The sequence below is a fragment of the Diabrotica virgifera genome, chromosome 9 (assembly GCF_917563875.1).
Source record: "Diabrotica virgifera virgifera chromosome 9, PGI_DIABVI_V3a".
In the NCBI taxonomy this organism is placed as follows: Eukaryota; Metazoa; Arthropoda; class Insecta; order Coleoptera; family Chrysomelidae; genus Diabrotica; species Diabrotica virgifera.
Window position 1 is genome coordinate 129,531,271 of NC_065451.1, and position 19,952 is coordinate 129,551,222.

General features: G+C 32.5%; 3 protein-coding genes across 3 annotated transcripts; 2 read left to right on the top strand and 1 right to left on the bottom strand.

The window, feature by feature from the left end:
- Positions 1-647: 647 nt before the first annotated feature.
- Positions 648-1,865, top strand: LOC126891363 (uncharacterized). Its single transcript, XM_050660539.1, has one exon. The coding sequence runs from the start codon at positions 648-650 to the stop codon at positions 1,863-1,865; it is 1,218 nt and encodes a 405-aa protein (XP_050516496.1).
- Positions 1,866-11,289: 9,424 nt separating this feature from the next.
- LOC126892562 (uncharacterized) lies at positions 11,290-13,142 on the bottom strand. Its single transcript, XM_050662127.1, has 2 exons — positions 11,769-13,142; positions 11,290-11,369 (listed from the first exon to the last, which is right to left on the bottom strand). Exons 1-2 carry the CDS (start codon positions 12,739-12,741, stop codon positions 11,305-11,307), a joined length of 1,038 nt encoding a protein of 345 aa, XP_050518084.1. The 5' UTR covers positions 12,742-13,142; the 3' UTR covers positions 11,290-11,304.
- Positions 13,143-13,622: 480 nt separating this feature from the next.
- Positions 13,623-17,546, top strand: LOC126891364 (uncharacterized). Its single transcript, XM_050660540.1, has one exon. It carries the CDS (start codon positions 13,623-13,625, stop codon positions 17,544-17,546), a length of 3,924 nt encoding a protein of 1,307 aa, XP_050516497.1.
- The last annotated feature ends 2,406 nt before the right edge of the window (positions 17,547-19,952 follow it).

Here is a 19,952-nt window from a genome sequence, read left to right on the forward strand (position 1 = left end):
TGAATTAGAAGATATAATTCAGCTTTTAAGGAAGTTGATGAAAGAACGAGATAAAACTGCTTATATTAATATCACCCCAGATAAAAACACATCTAAAGTATCTATTGAAAGTAATTGTGCACTATATTTCACTACTGAAAACTCTATAGGTAAAATTTTTGGATTCAAGAAAAGAGAACTGGAAGCAAATAAAACACATGTTTCTGATGAACCAGTAAATATTTCAGTGACAAACGCAATCTGTGTGGACTGCAATATCGCTTCAGGCTCGTATTTAAATGGGAACCCAGTTCATATAATCCACCAGTTTTTCCCTACCGTACCGAGCGGGTATAAAATAGTTGAGTCACCTCAAAATATTTTATATTACCCCATCAGCGTTAAGACGATCAACAACATTAGTATAAAAATTGTTGATCAAAACGGTAAATTACTTAATTTTCGACAAGAAGAGATTACTTTAAATTTACATTTACGACAGCGATTATAATGGTTTTAAACTTTTCTTACCAACAACCACATTACATAAAAAACTATAAAAGAGACAACCGAAAGCAAAAATCTAACAGTTTCAAAAAAACAGTTGCAATATTAACACCATCTAATCGATTATTATTAAAAAAGCTTGGCTTCAAAGTTTTAGTGTGATGGAGGTGTTACATGTAACTGGGCAACCTTATAATGACACGACTATACAAGAATACCAATTTCACGCCTATTCACCATATATTCCCGGAAAATTGAACTATAACGATGAAATACGAATTCCCATTCAAGATCTAGACGCGTACACGTTACCTTCAACATCATATCTCGACATAGAGGGGAAGCTACTCACACATGATGATAAGGAGCCAACAAAACTAAAATTTATAAATAACGCTATTTCCTTTTTATTTCGCGAGCTTCGGTATGAATTAAATGGAGTTATTATATATTCTGTTCGAGAGGTTGGACTGGTATCAACGATTAAAAACTATCTAAGTCTCAACGAAAACGAAAGTATTCTATTCCAAAATGCTGGATGGTTTCCAAAATCAGGAAATGAAAAAATAATAGTGGACGCTCATGGTAACTTTAACGTTTGCATACCATTACGATTATTATCAGGTTTTTTTGAAGACTTCAGACGAATTATAATGAATTGTAAGCAGGAGCTCATTTTAATACGATCAAACGATGATGTCGATGCAATTGTGAGTATTGACGAAACCGAACGCCCCAAAGTCGAAATTACAAAATTACAGTGGAATGTAGCCCATGTTAGCCCAAGCATGCGTGAACAACTACGATTAAATAGTATAGCTCATAAAAATATTGAGCTACCAATTAAATTTCGTTCGTGGCAAATGATTGAATACCCATCATTAAATAATGCGACACGGCATACGTGGGCGGTAAAAACCAGTACTAACATTGAAACACCGAGACATATCATTATCGCATTTCAGAAAGGGAGAAAATCAAAGATTACTAAAGATATGAGCAAATTTGATCATAACGACCTTAAAAATATAAAGGTATTTTTGAATTCTGAACGATTTCCTTATAATGATTTACAAATAGATTTTGACACTAACAAATTCGCTCAAATTTATGAGATGTTTGGAAGTTTTCAGACAAGTTATTATAATTTAAACTTAAACCAACCGATATTTAACCCGCAAGATTTTAAAACTAAGACACCACTAATACATATAGATTGCTCTAGACAGAAAGAAGTGATCCAAAATGGGTCCGTCGTTCTCCGTATCGAATTTGAAACAAATACACCTTCAACAACTGATGTATCTGCTTATTGTTTAATTTTACATGAGAAGGAATTTACATACAATCCACTAACAAAAATAGTAAAGCAGTATTAATAAACAGATGTTGTAATTGTATATTATTTGATAGTATCAATTATAAATGTTAGTTTACGATGTATCGCTCACATGAAAACACGTTAAATAACTTTATAGATCATTTAAAAGAACTTAAAAATCAAATTCAGCAGTACGAAGCCCTAAAACAGGTTATTCGAAAACTTAAACAATTGAAAATATGAAACTTGTTATTGACATTCAAGGTTTTAAAATCGAGAATAATAAGTTTATTTGTAAAGAATTAGCGTGTTATTCAGGAGATAAAGTTATAGTATATATTTTTAAGCCTCCTTTTCCATTACGAATGTTACCTCCCAATTTAATTCAGCAGGTGACATGGTTAAGTAAACACCATCACTGCATTTCTTGGAATGAAGGTTATACCCCATTGTACGAGTTTAAAAAAATTATAAGGGAAATAACAGAGAAAGCTGAAATAGTCTATGTAAAAGGATTGGAAAAAGCGAATTACATAAGAAAATACTCTACTACACCTGTAGTCGAAGTAGGTGAATTTCCACCACTACCAGTATCGGAAGCAAAATGTTTTTACCACTCTGAAAAAAAATGTATATGTGCTCTTTCAAATGTATTTTTTATATATGATAATTTTGTAATGGAGTAAATTTTAATAAAAAAATTATATTTTATACTTTTTTATTTTTAAACTCAAACTACAATAATAAATTCTATCTATAGTTCACTTGTACCTACAGGATCCAGCCAAGCAACCTTCACACTCGTATGAATGTTGACACCATGTACGCATGAATCATGGGATCCTTGGTGGTGTCAGGTGTTCCATGAGCTTAACAGTTCACAGGATTTTACCAAAACAACCTTCACATCTGCAAGGATGTTGATACCGCGCACCCTTCAATCGTTTTAGAATCCTTGGTGGTAGCAGGTCTTCTATAGGCTTAAGACGCTCCAATTGTTGGTATTGAACAAGTTTTGGGAAAAGGTCATCAAAAGTTGAAGTCTTTTTTTGGAATTGTTCCACCCAAAACCAAACTTCGGAAAGTTCAAAAATTCTTTGCAAAGCTGTGTCTAATAGATAACGCATTGTCGGGTATCTGTTAACGTACACACGCAACTTTATGCTTAGACACACATCATCAAACATGTTGTGTTGTCCGAGTTCACAAAGTACCTCTACCCAACAGTTTACACAAATTTTATTTAATTTTTTTTTGTTGGTGTAATATCCAATAGATGTTAGGTTATGTATCGATGTTTCACTGGTAACTAATTTATTCACTTTATCCATAATAAGTTCAACACTTTCTTGATGCATGGTTATAGTTATTTTTACTCATAAACTGATTTTATGATTACATCAATATAGTTATATACCATCAATCCCCCACTCCATCGCATCAAAACAGGTTTTAAAACTTGTATCGCTAACTACAAATTTTAGAGGTGAACCAGTTTTTTAGCAAAGTTAGAGGTTAACCAACTTTCTTTGTTCCCAATGTAAATTTAAATCTAATAAGTAGTACAAAAATATTTTATAATTTATTACAAATTGTATATAAAACAGTTAGAATTACAATTACAGTTAAAAAACAATCATAAATTTTAAAGTTTTCAAGTTTCGGTTTTGATTTAATTAACATATTCGGTTTATCGTCAGGTTCAAATGTTTTCGATTTCAGTAGTCTTGCAAACAGACATGTTGAATACTTTATGTGTTCATCAATAGGTATATCGTATGATTCCCATTTGTGTATTTCGATTTTACAGTGGAAACAGCAAACTACATCAGCAACCCCTGTATGGTAAAACCCAGCTTTGCTTAACAACACGGGGTCGACTAGTCCTCTCCAATATTGAAATGATAGTAAACGATTCTCAAACGAACACATACTACCAAAGTTACCATCGTCAAGACACATGTTTGACTAAAAAAGTTATACGGGAATATAATTTATATAATATAAAATTAGAATGGAGGGGGGTATAAGCCCATATATTTTTAAACTCACCACATTAATAACACTAATTACGCTATAAAACAGAAAAAAATAATAACATTAATAAAGAGTAAAAACCGACAATAAAATATAAAACCTTGACAGCTTATTTATTCTTTTATTATCTAACTATCCGTAACCGGATATTCACCTTTCTTTGCCGTCTACCAACCTCCCGTATTACCAAAAAAGTAAAAAACCAACAATAAGAGATAAAACCAATAAAACTTTGACCGCTTTTTTAACTTTTTGTTACCTAACTACCCGTGACCGGATATTCACCTTTCTTCACCATCTACCTACCCACCTCCCACCCTCATTGTTTGATCTGGTAGTGGAGAGTGGTACCTGCCACAGAAATCGAAAATAGTCGCACTCAAGAGTTTGAGAGGTATAGTGATCTGTCCGTGACCGGATAATCATTTTTTGTCCACCTACCCAACTTCCACCCTTATTAGTCTGGTGGTGGAGGTGCTACCTGTGATAGGAATCGAAAATAGTCGCACAGAAGAGTACGAGAGGTGTACTGATTACGGGAATCAAACATGTTAGTAAATGTTAATAGTGACGTATGTGATTCTAGCACGGACTGGGTGGTAAATAGCGGCACTATTGATCCCGGCCCATGCGATTCTACAACAAACCTGCTGCGATCTGCATGGAGTCTCTCAACAATCCCGGAGGACTCTTCTTCAGAGGATGACGGGGTGGAGGATGAAATAGATGAAGAAAATAACGTTGATGATAATATGGTTATAGAAAACGGACGTGTGTGTGAGATAGAAGAAATCTGTTGGCAACCTATGATTGTACCACCCGATCTTGTCGATGTAATCATAGAACTTTAAGTTATAATAATTTGTAACATGTTAAATTATAATTTACTTTGTATACTTATATACCATCCGAAAATGTAATTGATAATAAATTATTTACAAACTTATTTCCACCCTTTCGTTACAACCTGCAAACTACAATTTTTACCGTTTTTTCATTTAAAACTAGATTAAATAGAACTTTAAATAAATGTTTAAATTAAATTTTATACTACAACCTGCTAAGTTATATTTTACTACCCAAACATAAAATTAATACTAAACTGTTTGATAATAAAAACTTATTTTTTACTCTTTAAGTTAAAAGCGGTTAAGATGGATACCAAATTAAAATTTATTACTTTTTATTTAAAACTACTTTTAAAGCGATCGAATTATGGTGTAAATGATGATATAAGCCTTACTAAGATGGAGAGAAGAAATTTTATAAAAATTAGACTGACCGAACTATAGAACTTGGTTCACAAAAAGTTTATTCAAAATGGTAATAAAGTTATGCTAGAATAATTATGAACTTGATAGGTATAAAAGCTTAATTTAAAATAATATTTTAACTTTTTTTAAAGTAAATTTGTTTATTACCCCCTTCGACATAAATATTATTTTATAAAAATTAAATACTTCTCAAGTTTAAAGTAAGAAAAACCAATGAAATTGTTAAATACGTTTTTATTAAAAATAAACAAATAAACATAAATATAAAATTTAATATATCTCTCTCTCTCGTTCCATCCCTCCTTGTGGAGTATTGGGCGCTTATGCGTTTCTTGGCCAAAAGTGTAAGATTGCTGTCTGGCCGGGACAGCGCATCTTCTTTTGTTTTTATTCTCTGGATAAATTGTGAACTAATTCCCTCCACTCTCTTCTATCTTTTGCTTTCTTTTTGACTTCGCCCCATCTTAGTCCAATTTTTTCGTGTTCTCTCGTTGTTGTTCTTTTCCAGCTGTTGTCTGGTCTGCCCCTCTTTCTTTTTCCCTCTGGTTGGTATTCAAGTGCTTGTCTTGCTATGCTGCTTTGGTCTTTCCTTAAAGTGTGGCCGATCCATTTCCATTTTTTTTCCTTGACTGTAGTAGATACGTTAGTTTGCTTTGTCCTTTCCCATAGTTCTGTATTAGTTATTTTATTTGGCCAGTATATTTTTAGGATTTTTCTTAGAGATTTGTTTACAAATGTTTGTAGTTTTTTAGTTGTATTTTCGTCCTGTTTCCATGTTTCTGCTCCATAGAGCAGTATACTTTTAATGCAACTGTTAAAGATTTTAATTTTTGTTGTTTCCGATATTTCGTTTGTTTGCCAAATTTTATTTAAAGCGTTGAATGCGTGTTGCGCCTTTGTTATTCTCGTCTGTATATCCTTTTTACACCCCCCGCTCCTTTCCATGACAGATCCCAGATATGTGAACTTGTCTACCTCTTCTACTTCTTTACCGTTTATCATTATTTTATTATTTGGATGGTTATTATTTTTTAGAAGTTTAGTTTTTTCTGTGTTTATTCGAAGTCCGATCGTGTCGGAGTACTGTGCCAATTTGTCAATTTTTGCTTGCATATGATTTCGGTGTTCAGTTATAAGGCAGATGTCATCTGCAAATTCGAGATCTTCTAGCTGTTTGAAAAGGTTCCACCTGATGCCTGTTCGATCGTCGATTACTTTCCTCATTACCCAATCTATCATAATAAGAAATAGGGTAGGGGATAGTACACAACCCTGTTTGACTCCACTTTCTATGGATATCTCTTCTGTTACTTCACCTGAATGTTCTAGTTTGGCTTTGTATCCTTCGTAGAAGAGTTTAATAAAGTTTATGATTTTTTGTGGTATCCCATATAATCTAAGGATTTTCCACATCTGTGCCCTATTTACACGGTCAAAGGCCTTTTCGAAGTCGATAAAACTCACATCTATATCTTTATTCCATTCATTTGTTTGTTCCAAGATAATTCTAAGGGTGCAAATGTGATCAATAGTGGAATGGTTGGAACGGAAGCCTGCTTGGTTGTTTCTCAGTTTTTTATCTAGTTCCGGCTTCAATCTTTCCAAAATGATTTTGGTCAGCACTTTGGATGTGGCACTTAGTAGTGTTATTGCACGCCAATTGTTGCATTTGCTCAGGTCTCCTTTTTTGGGTATTTTTATAATCAATCCCTCTTTCCACTCCTTTGGCAATTCTTCGTCCGTCCATATTTTATTCAAAAGTGTATGTAGCATCTCTACTGACTGCTCGGTGTCTGCTTTTATTATGTCAATGGGTATATTGTCGATTCCTGCGGCTTTGCCATTTTTTAGTAGTTTTAGAGTGTTTCCAATTTCTTCCATTGTAATTTCTCCAATATTCACTTCTAGCTCTGGTGATTCTACTTCATCTTCTATGATTTGAGTTATTTCATGCTTAGCATATATCTCTTCGAAGTATTCCTTCCATCTTTGTATTATTTCTTTCTCATTTTTTATTCTATTTCCTTGTTTATCCTTTACTTCTCGTATATTTCGTTGTGCTTTTCCTGTTAAGTTTCGTATGATTGTATATTGTGTTCGTAAGTCGTTTTCTTTCGCTGCTTCTTCTGATATATTTAGCATCTCATTTATATAGTTTCTTTTATCTTTTCTGGCTTGTTTTTTTACTTCTGCGTTTTTTGCCTTGTATTTCCTTTCAAGTGCCCTCTCTTCTTCCGATCCTTCCTTTTGTAGAATTTCTTCTTTGATCTTTTTTCTTTCTTCTATCAGTAGTAGAGTGTCTTTGGTAATCCATTTTTTATTTTGTCTTCTTTTTAATCCGATTGTTTCTTTTGCTGTATTCATCATCACTTCTTTAAAATATTTCCATGTTTCTTCGACTGACTCTCCAGTTTGTTGTGATACTGTTCGGTTAATTGCCAGTTTCTCACTAAATTTATTTCTTATACATTCTTGTTTTAGGGCATCAACGTTGTACTTGTTCCTTCTGCTGATTTTTTGGTTTTTATCTCTGGCTAATTTCATTTTTAGTCTCGCTTTGAGTAGCATGTGGTCTGATCCCACATCAGCACCTCTTAAGCTCCTGACATCCTGCAGCCAGCTTCTCCATTTATATTCAATTATTATGTGGTCTATTTGATTCTTGTATCTCCCTCCCGGTGATTTCCATGTTTCCTTATGTATCCGCTTATGTTTAAAGATGCTTCCGCCTATTAAAAGTTCATTTTGCTCACAAAATTCGATTAATCGATTTCCATTGTCGTTTCTCTCTCCGATTCCCTCCTTTCCCATCACATGTTCATGTCCTTTATTATCATTTCCTATTTTTGCATTAAAGTCTCCGATTACTATTTTTATATCTCTTCTATATTTATTATTAATCTTATTAAACGTTGTTTGTAGTTGCTCGTAAAATTCTTCCTTCTCATTTTCGTCGTTTTTATTTGTGGGAGCATATACATTTATTACTATTATGTTATAATATCTTGCCTTCAGTCTCGCCCAAATAATCCTTTCTGACACTGGTTCCCACTCTACTAGAGCCTTTCTCCCCTTTTGGGCTAGCAGTATTGCCACTCCCTTTTCGTGTTTGTCATTTACATCCGTATTCCCAGAATATATCATTAGCTGTTGGTCACCTACTCGGGTTGATCCACTACCATTCCATCTTGTTTCGCTTAGTCCGACAATGTCTAATTTGTACTTATCAATCTCTTGGCTTACCTGCTCCAATTTGCCGGTTTCGTGTAGGGTTCTTACATTCCATGCACCTATAAATATGTTCTCTCTTATGTCTATTTCATGTTTATCTTTCGTTTTTGCTCTATTTCTATTTTCGTCCTTACTCAATTCCTTTTTCTGTGCCTTGTCTGTCGTGATTTGTGCTTTTGTTTGTGTATTTTCATCTTCTGTTAGTTTTTTGGATTTCCCTGGTCTTCTTCTAGCTGGTTGCTGTATTGATTCCATTTGTGTGTTTTTCCATCTATTATTAATTTATTATATTTTATTGTAACACTTTTACCCTTATTAATTTCTTCATTTGCGACTTGTCTTATTTTTTTCTGTGTTTGTAGTTCTTCTTTTGTTATGTCATTATTTATATATACTTTATTGCCTTTTATGTGTTTTAGTTTAGCTTTATTTTGCATGATCTTTTCTTTTTCAAACTTGTTCTGTAGTTTGACCAAACATGTTTTTTCTCCCAGTTTGATAACTTCTTCGATTTGAACATTGATATTCATTTCTTTTTCCATGAAGTTTCCTACAGTTTGTTTCAGTGCATTTCTATCGATTGTATCTATTGGCAAGCCTTGTATTACAACATTATTTACTTTTCTTTCCTTTTCTAGTCTTTGTACACGTATTTTCATATAGTTTAGTTCTTTTTTCATTTCTTCCTTCTCCTTGTGTTTAGTTTGGTTTTCTTGTTTAACTTTCTCCAATTCTGTTTTCAGGTCGTTTAATTCCTCCCAGTACTTTCTCTGTTCATTCTTTATCTCTTTTACTTCCGTTGTTAAATTTTTTGTTTCTGTGGTTAAGTCATGCATCATTTTAATAATTTGATCGAGCTTATTATCTTCGTTACGGGTTTTGTTAGGCGATCTAGACACTTTTTTACTTTTTTGGAACAATTCTTCCTCTTCTTCTCTGTTCCTCTTTCTATGGTCTTCTGATGTGTCGTCGTCCGAATCCACTTTGTATCTATCCATTATTTTTACCGGTGTTAACAAATTCGAAGCCATTTTTTGTGGCGCAGCGTGCATGTATTACTCACTCCCGTTACTTAATAGTCCAATCGGTGTTTTGTCACTGTTCGGTTTGCGAAAAAGTGCCGAGCCCGCCTCAAAAGCGCGGAGGCTCTTCACCTTATCAAACCTAAATAGTTACTGTTATTTATAGTTCGTTAATTTGCATACGATATTTTTGTTCTTTCCCAATAAATATAAGAAATTGTACACATACAGATTATTTTCACTTACTTATATTCACTCCCGTTACTTAATAGTCCAATCGTTATTTTGTAACAGTTTGGTTTGCGAAAAAGTGGCGAGCCCGCCTCGATGGCTCAAAATCAAGTCACCTTATCAGAACTAATTAGTTTCTGGTTTTTATAGTTCTTTAATTTGCAAGCGATATTTTTGTTCTATTCAATAAATGTAAATATAAGATATTGTACTTACAAATTATTCTGCTTGTTTTCTTGACTCACTTTCTGCACAATTTCACTTTGTCAGTTTATGGTTTCTTTGGCGCTTTAAAAGCTTTTTAATTATAGCCGTAATAATCACAAAACTTGATAAAAGTTACGAGCACTCATAAACACGTCTTACCAATTCAATTAGAGATGGGGTTTTCCTATGATTGTACCACCCGATCTTGTCGATGTAATCATAGAACTTTAAGTTATAATAATTTGTAACATGTTAAATTATAATTTACTTTGTATACTTATATACCATCCGAAAATGTAATTGATAATAAATTATTTACAAACTTATTTCCACCCTTTCGTTACAACCTGCAAACTACAATTTTTACCGTTTTTTCATTTAAAACTAGATTAAATAGAACTTTAAATAAATGTTTAAATTAAATTTTATACTACAACCTGCTAAGTTATATTTTACTACCCAAACATAAAATTAATACTAAACTGTTTGATAATAAAAACTTATTTTTTACTCTTTAAGTTAAAAGCGGTTAAGATGGATACCAAATTAAAATTTATTACTTTTTATTTAAAACTACTTTTAAAGCGATCGAATTATGGTGTAAATGATGATATAAGCCTTACTAAGATGGAGAGAAGAAATTTTATAAAAATTAGACTGACCGAACTATAGAACTTGGTTCACAAAAAGTTTATTCAAAATGGTAATAAAGTTATGCTAGAATAATTATGAACTTGATAGGTATAAAAGCTTAATTTAAAATAATATTTTAACTTTTTTTAAAGTAAATTTGTTTATTACCCCCTTCGACATAAATATTATTTTATAAAAATTAAATACTTCTCAAGTTTAAAGTAAGAAAAACCAATGAAATTGTTAAATACGTTTTTATTAAAAATAAACAAATAAACATAAATATAAAATTTAATATATATACACTTAAAAAATAATTAATACTAACTAAAAATAAACATAAATACAAATATTGATCCAATATATACACTTTTAAAATCATTAATACTAACTATACAGGGTTGCAGGGACCACCTACGGGGTAGAATCTGTAACAAAGAAATAGCAACATTATAGAAAACAGCAATTACAGAAAACAACAACATTTTAGCAAATTAAAATTCCGTAATAGAAAATTTGTAAAAATTCGTAAAACTGTTTTGTTATGCTCGTAAAAAGGAAAAGTTAGATTACGTAAAAAATTGTATTAATATATGAATAACGTTAATAGAAAAACGAATTAAAAATCCGTAATAGAGGATTTGTAAAAATTCGTAAAACTGTTTTGTTATGCTCGTAAAAAGGAAAAGTTAGATTACGTAAAAAATTGTATTAATATATGAATAGCGCTAATAGAAGAACAAATTAAAAATCCGTAATAGAGGATTTGTAAAAATTCGTGAAAAACTGTTTTATTATACATAAAAGTAAAAGTTAGATTAGGTCAAAAATTGTATAAAAAACTCACACAACATATACCGCTTTATGCACCTTCATCCCGCATCCCGCATCTCAGGACATCACCAGCGACATTTTTGTTGAATAAGTCTGTAACAAACGAAAAACGTAATCAGTATTGCAATTGTTAATATTAGCATTGCTCTAAATTTTGTTAGTATAGTCGGTTCGCTAAATTCAGGCACAATTAGATAGTGATTTTAGTAAGTAATTTTGTCAATTTGTTAAAATTTGTGAAAAAATAATTACTAAATAGTTAATAATTACTATAGCAAGATGTAGAACAAATTAGAATATTATAATGGTGTACAAAAATTAATGATCACGCTTAATGAAGAATAAATTAAAATTTCGTAATAGAAAATAAATTTAATTTTCGTTTGTAAAAATTCATGGAAAACATTATCACTATTGTGATTGTCATTATTAGCATTGCTGTACATTTTATTAGTAAAATTGTTGCAACATGTTATAATTAAAAATTCTTACCTCGAGAATCTGACCTCACAGCATTGGCCAGGGAAGCTTTTATATTAATGAGATCCTGTGAAAGCCGGATATTCTCCTCGTGAAAAGCCTCGGAAATTTTTTCACCATATGAAAAAATGTTTTGGATGGCTTTTTTAAGGAGTTCACTTTCCTTTAAATTCTCATTTAACCTTTCCTGAATGCGGTCTTGATGACGTTCAAGAGCCGACACAAGTCCTCCCTTAAAATCCTCACATAATGCTTGGTGGTAAGCTTCTGCGCGGTTGGGGATTTGGAGAACTCTCGTCACTACATTAGTGAGTGACGGCTCTGTTCTCGATATAAGCTCTTTTTCCCAGACTTGGGTCTCAGTCATAGGTTTCATGGGTATTTCCTCTTCAGCTTGGGGTTGAGTTATATGTGTCTGTGTTAACCCCTCTTCAGGTGATGATCCCAATTCGGAGATATTTAATATATCTCCGATAGAGGGGTAACCCTCGATAGAGGGTTTGTTGCAGGTTTGAAGTGAAGGGTGATCAGATGTCCCGTCTTCAGAGTCGGAAATATCTTCAAAAGATGTAGAGTGGTGTTTTGATGTTTGCACGCTTGGAGAAGCGTGCACCTCCGCCGCTACTTTGAAAGTTTGCGCCGCCACCGCTGTATTTTTTTTAATTTTTAGAATTAAGCGTCCCATCTCGCTGCGTGGCTGATTTAGGGGGAGTGTTTCGCTCCCCACATAAATGACGCTTTCCTCTGACGGCGCTCTCTTTCTGCTATCCGTCACTCCCGATACCGATGGAGGGACGAACGACGAATCAACACTAAATACATCCCGTCTTTTTTTCGACGGCGGCACCTCCGACTCTTCACACAGAACACGCTTTCCGACACTTACACATTGCGTGTGACATTTAAGAGTTTCGAAATTTAAAATATTATCTAAATCCATTTCACCGGCGGATGGAAAACAAGACTGGAATAATCGAGCGAACATCTCAAACTGCAATTTATAAGTGAACTCAACCAAACAAAGTGGTAGGGTAGATCCAGTTCTAAATCGACCCGACGCAATACCAGTTCTGAAACCAGTTCTCAAACAAAGAAAGGTGGATAACCGGTCAAGGCTTTGGTTTACCTGACACTGGTAGAGGTTTTTTGTTTTTTTGTCTTAAATTTTTTTTTTTTTTGTTTTTTTTTTTTTTTGTTTTTTTTTTTGTTTTTTTTTTTTTTTTTTTTTTTTTTTTTTTTTTTTTTTTTTTTTTTTTTTTTTTTTTTTTTTTTTTTTTTTTTTTTTCTTTTTTTCTTTTTTTTTTTTTTTCTTTTTTTTTCTTTTTTTTTTTTTTTTTTTTTTTTTTTTTTTTTCCATTTTTTATATTTTTTTATTTTTGAGGTTTTTTTATTTTTGATCCTACCACCACCTTCCAACCACTCTAATGAAAGATCTTGACGGTTGGAGTACAAAACTATCGTTATTTTTTAGAAAAAATCAAGCATAGCTCGATAAAGCGGTAAAACCTGTTTTTTCATCTTACTACCACATTCCAACCACACTAATGAAAGGTCTTGACGTCTAGAATGTGAAGCTATTATTAATTTTTAGAAAAAAATCATACATATCGCGATAAAGCGGTAAAAACGGTTTCATCCTACCTCATAGTCAGTATATACTAATCAGTATATAAATACTAATCTGTTATTACTTGAAAATAACGAGGATATCCAGTTTAAAACTGGTATCCAACTGGTATTTCCAAAACTGGTATCACCAGTTTAAAACTGGTATTTCCAGTTCAAAACCGGTATTCGAAAACCGGTTTATTCTTTCGTTGTTGTTTATTTTTGTGTCATACGTTCACCAAGCTTCAGTCAAGAACCATGCAGTGCGACTCCTGTTTAAAAGTTTTATCCAGCAGAAGCAGTGTAACTCGACATAAACGGGAAAGTTGTCCACAACGGTTTAATAATAAAGTGAAAAAGGTGAAACTTTCAGGTGTTGATACATCAGCTAATATAAACTATTCGGCTACTGCAGAAGCAACTTCCCGTCCTACCGCAGAAGCATCTAATACCCGTTCAGTTAAGACTAGATCCAATATTATAGAATGTCAAGATTGTTATAAAAAAATTTGTGGAAGAGGGCTAACAGGACATTTACGTAGTAATTCACACAAAAGTGTTATTAATTATCTAGACAGTGGGGTTGAGAAACTATCAAGTTCGTTTAAAAATCGTATTAGTAGTTACCGTCTTACTAGCAGCAAACATCACACCGACCACTTGGAATTTTTTAATGAAATTGAGGGAAATGTTTTGAGTCTTCTACATAACTATTTACACGAATTTAAAGTGATAAAAGTTAATGTCGAACTTTACTCTATGTATACAATACCTGAAAAAGATACTTATGATTTAAAATCATTTAATACTCAAAATCAAATTATTACTATTTCTACTAATCTGAAACAAGCATATCAAGATTTTATTAGTGAAATATTACCCAAGGTTTCGGAAATACAAGAAAAGGATTCTGGATGGAGTCTTTTACAAATCCAATCATTAGAAGTTAATATCAATAAGTACAACCCTCTACGATCTTCTTCATATATCAGGTTGCCACGACAAATCGAGGTAAAAAAAGCGGTCATTAATATAATGAATAAAGATGAAGCATGTTTTGGTTGGGCGGTAAACGCATCCATTTTTAACCCGACAGGTAAATCCAATCTTACTACTTCTTATCCGCATTATACTAGTCTCTTACAGTTCCATAATATAGAATTCCCTATGAAATTGTCAGATATACCAAAATTTGAATTACTAAATAATATTTCAATTAACGTTTTTGGGGTCAGTGAATGTTTTAAAAATAATGTTACACAATTGGAAATCGTTGGACCACTGTATCATACAAAATCTAAAAAATCTACACATGTTAATTTATTACTTATTTTTGATGATAACGGGAATAGTCATTATTGTTATATTAAAAATTTATCACGGTTAATATCAAGTCAAAAATCACATCATAATGGTCAGACTTTTTTATGTAATGGTTGTTTACAATTTTTCTCATCCTTGGAACGTCTTCACAAACATGAAGACAATGATTGTAACTTTGTATATACTAAGCTTCCAACTACAGACATGATTCTCAATAAATTTGGGCGTCTACAAAAAGAAAATATCTTACAGTTTTCCAACTTTCATAAACAAATGCAAGTTCCGTTTGTTATATACGCTGATTTTGAAAGTATACTACAACCGATACAACATGCGACACCTTCTGATAATTCCTCATTCACTGTTAAAACCTACCAGCACACACCATATTCATTCGGTTTTTATATTAAATGTTATTTTGATGATAGCTTATCACAACTTATTATTTACCGTGGTGATAATGTGGCTGAAACATTTATTCAAAAACTAGAAAAAGAAGTTTACACTATTTATCATAAATACCTTAAACATATTAAACCCATGAAAAAACTCACAACGGCAGAGGAATTACAATTTTTTGAAAGTAAGTGTTGTCACATTTGTGATAAACCATTCGATATTAACGAAATGAAGGTTAGAGATCATTCGCATTTAACGGGGTTGTTTTCGGGAGCAGCTCATAACGCTTGTAATTTAAATTACAAATTACCAAAATTTATTCCTGTTTTTATGCATAATTTAACCAATTACGATGCACATCTTTTTATAACAAAATTAGCTCAAAATAATGAAAAAATTGATGTTATTGCACAAACTAAAGAAAAATATATATCATTTACCAAATTACTTTTAGTTGATCGCGGTCTAGAGCAAAATACATATTTAAAATTAAGGTTTGTAGATTCTTTCAGATTTTTACCTCATTCACTAGATAATTTAAGTAAAACTCTCAACGGTGATCAATGTCTAGAGTTACGAAAATATTGTCGGTCAAATGAAGAGTTCGGATTGTTACGGCAGAAAGGTGTTTTCCCTTATTCATACTTGGATAACTTTTCAAAACTTAGTGAGGTATCTTTACCTGCACAAGAACAATTCTTCGATGTTTTAAAAGGTGAAGGTATTTCCGATGAAAAATATTTACGAGCTAAGCAAGTTTGGGAAGTTTTTGATTGTAAAAATTTAGGAGAGTACTCTGATGTTTATTTAAAATCGGATGTTTTATTATTAGCTGATGTTTTTGAAAATTTTCGGCGTAATTGTTTATTTAATTATAAATTAGATCCTGCTCAATATTTAACAGCTCCATCACTTAGCTGGGATGCCATGTTGCGTAAAACTAATATTCAGCTTGAATTATTAACAGATATTGATATGCTTCATTTTTTTAAAAAGGGTGTACGTGGAGGTATAAGTCAATGTAGCACTAGATTTGCTACTGCAAATAATCAGTATTGTGAAAATTATGATTGTTCTAAACCTACTTCCTATATTCTTTATTTAGACGCAACAAATCTTTATGGTTACGCTATGAGTCAATATCTTCCACATGGCGATTTTCGGTGGTTAGATGGTGTAGAAATCACTAATTTTGATTGTTTATCAATCGATGATGAATCTCCGAAGGGGTATGTTTTAGAAGTTGATTTAACATATCCTGAAACATTGCATGATCATCACAACGACTTACCGTTTTGCCCTGAAAATATAATACCTCCTAATGGTAAAGATCCCAAACTTGTATTAACGTTGTTACCGAAACATAAATATATTATCCATTATAGAAATCTAAAACAATGTGTTGAACAAGGGTTAAAGGTAGCTAAAATTTATCGAATTCTAGAATTTTCTCAATCACCGTGGTTAAAACCTTATATTGAATTGAATACGAATTTACGCAATTCCTCAGATAATGAATTTGATAAAAGCACATATAAGAATTACACCAACTCTATTTATGGGAAAACTATGGAAAACGTTGATAAAAGGGTTGATATTAAACTATTATCCCACTGGGAAAACTTACCCGGTAGTATCGGTGCTGAAGGATTTATTAGTATGCCGAATTTCCACTCAGTTTCAATATTTTCTGACAATTTAGTCGCAATTCAAATGAATATTTTAAAAATTGTTTACGACAAACCCGTATATGTCGGTTTTTCGATTTTAGAAATATCCAAAATTCGTATGTATGATTTCTTTTACAACTATATTAAAGCTAAATATATGGGTGATGCAACCCTTTTGTATACCGACACTGATTCTTTAATTTTACATATTCAAACAGAAAACGTGTACCGCGATATTAAAGAAAATCTTGATTTATTTGATACATCTAATTACCCAGTAGATAATATTTTTAATATACCCAAAACACCATCAGTAGTTGGTAAATTAAAGGATGAGTTTAAAGGTCAACCAATTACAAATTTTTGTGGTACTGGTGCCAAAGCTTATTGTGTGGCATTGAGTAACAATAAACATTTTAAAAAAGCAAAAGGGATTTCCAAAAACGTTATAAATAAATCTTTAACATTTACGGATTACAAACAAGTGGTTGATAATGCTAATGCAAAGATTTATCGTAAAATGTATACATTTAAGTCACATTTACATGAAATGTATACCGAGTTAAAAAATAAGGTTGCTTTAACTTCCCACGATGATAAGAGGTATGTTATACCTGGGGCTATTAATACATTAGCGTGGGGTCATTACAAAATAGATGCCTTTATACCTGACCAACAACAAAACAATCTCGATTATTTAATCCAACAAGCTAAACTACTTCTACCAGAACAAGAAAATAATGATGGGCGCGAATTTTATGTAGATAGTTTTGAAATGGATTTATTATGAAATCGTAGTGGGGGACTAACCATCTGTTGGTGGGGGGTTTTAGTTTATAACGTGTTGTAGAGAAAACTTATACAGTTGTTCTTCAGCTTCACTGCTAGTAACTTGTATTTACAATGTGGATGTGTTACGTTACCGACATAGAAGTTACGGATTTAAAGAGTGGTGTCGAAAGTTTACACCAACTTTTCTCCAATTTGGAATTTGATGCTTCTCATGAAGCCATTTATGGTGCAGTGCGTCCATCCCCATATTCTTCAGAATATTGTACAGAATTAGCTAGAAAATATGAAAAAGGTGTTGAAATTTGTGACTTATATCTTAAAAACCAAATCTGTTTATATGGATTTGTATCGTTACTAAAAGTTGTAGAATTGGATGGTTATTTAATTCGAATAAAAAAATTTCTCCCATCTGCTTTATATGGGGAAGAAGGAAATAACGAAGGTGATACTTGTAGTAATGAGGACATTGATGTAGACATTCATGATTCTGAAGATGGTTCAAGTAAATCATAAACGTAATAATATTATAATTAGATTTTATTGTACCAGTGATAGTAATTAATAAACACATTTTTTGTACTAATAACTGTTTTATTTTAATGAGGTGAACTCCCACTACATATTCTCAGTACTAAATGAAACTACCTTGTTGGGTGTAGATGGTGTAAATGTATTAAATAAAAATCAATTGTTACTAATTCTTGTTTATTTAATATATTTTACCTCCCCCACCCTTCATTCCTCAATAGTCGTTGACTTCTTAACCGTTTGTTAACTTCTTGACCGGTCGTTGACTTCTTGATCGGTCGCTGTCTTCTTGACCGGTTGTTGACCTGGTCAATGGTGGGAGGTATACAAAATGGTGGGAGGTATAAAGTGGTGGGGTATAATGTGATGGGAGGTGTAATGTGGTGGGGGTATAAAATGGTGGAATGAGAGTTCTGGCCGCACAACCCCCACCCCTTTTTATACCCCCCACTCCTACCCTGTATACCCCCCACCTTTGTATAATTAGGGGTGGGGGGTATACAGGGTAGGAGTGGGGGGTACAAAAAGGGGTGGGGGTTGTGCGGCCAGAACTCTCATTTGCCCACTACTCTAGTGTGAACTAATCTTATGTCGAGTTTATGAATACAATGCATATCTGATTTTAAAATTTAATGATTAAGGGGATTAGATGCTAAGGGGTACACGTGATAAAATGGTTTAGTTGAGAAAAACGAAGTCAAAGTTAAATTTACATAGTAAATGGACTCATTTTCAATTAATTTTTTACATTTTTTTAAGCACTTGTTTCTCTTTGCCCCGTAATACTTTGTCACTTTTTAGTATCTAATACCTTACGGGCAAAGGTATACAAGTGTAGCTATAAGTGTTAGTAGTGTAATTATGTACTAGCAAAATGAGCAGAAATGAGCAGGGGCCATCTGGCAGTGAACACCTGCATCCGGTCTAAAAATAGGGTGGGGGAATATATGATATTGTATGAGCAAAATGAGAAACATCTGGCATCCTGTCTAAAAAATAGGGTGGGGGAATATATGATATTATTGTGTGCAAAATGAGGAGCCCAATGAGGGTATATCTAGTCTAATATTTATCCTTTTAGGGAGAGAAAAAGATTGTAGACAATATCCGGGTTAAAAATAGTCCAATTAACCACTGGTCACCCACCCAGCAGGATATCGATAACTAAACAATCATTTTAAAGGTAATTTCTCGCTGGAGTGGGCATTTTTCAAATAAACAAAAAGAAATTATTTTAATTTGTATCATTCAATATAAAAAATAAATTACATAACTCCATTATCGATGGGCATCATGGACAGTGGTCATTTCTGGTTGGATTGTACATAGTCCCAAATAAACAAAAAGAAATTATTTTAATTTGTATCATTCAATATAAAAAATAAATTACATCACTCCATTATCGATGGGCATCATGGACAGTGGTCATTTCTGGTTGGATTGTACTGGACAGTCCCAAATAAACAAAAAGAAATTATTTTAATTTGTATCATTAAATATAAATTACATTTACCGATAAACATTGATCACGAAACAATAATTTTAAATGAACTTCTGGCTGGCTGGATTGTCGCAAGGCATGTTAATTGCATAAATTAAAAATTCATTCCCGCCAAATATGACAACTAATTAGACGGGAATGTAAAAAACCATCTGTTCCCAGTGTATAATTACATTTGGCTTAAAACAAAACGACAAAAAGTTTAGACAAACATATTCCCGGCAAATGAACTGCAATAGTGTCTGACTTTCAATTCCCATCGCATCTTTAATCACATCTGGCTTGCTATTACGCATCATAAAAAATTTTGCATGTATGCGGGATGTTTGCCTCTACTTATTATTAAACGTTATAGCAAGCACAGGGGCGTCCTAA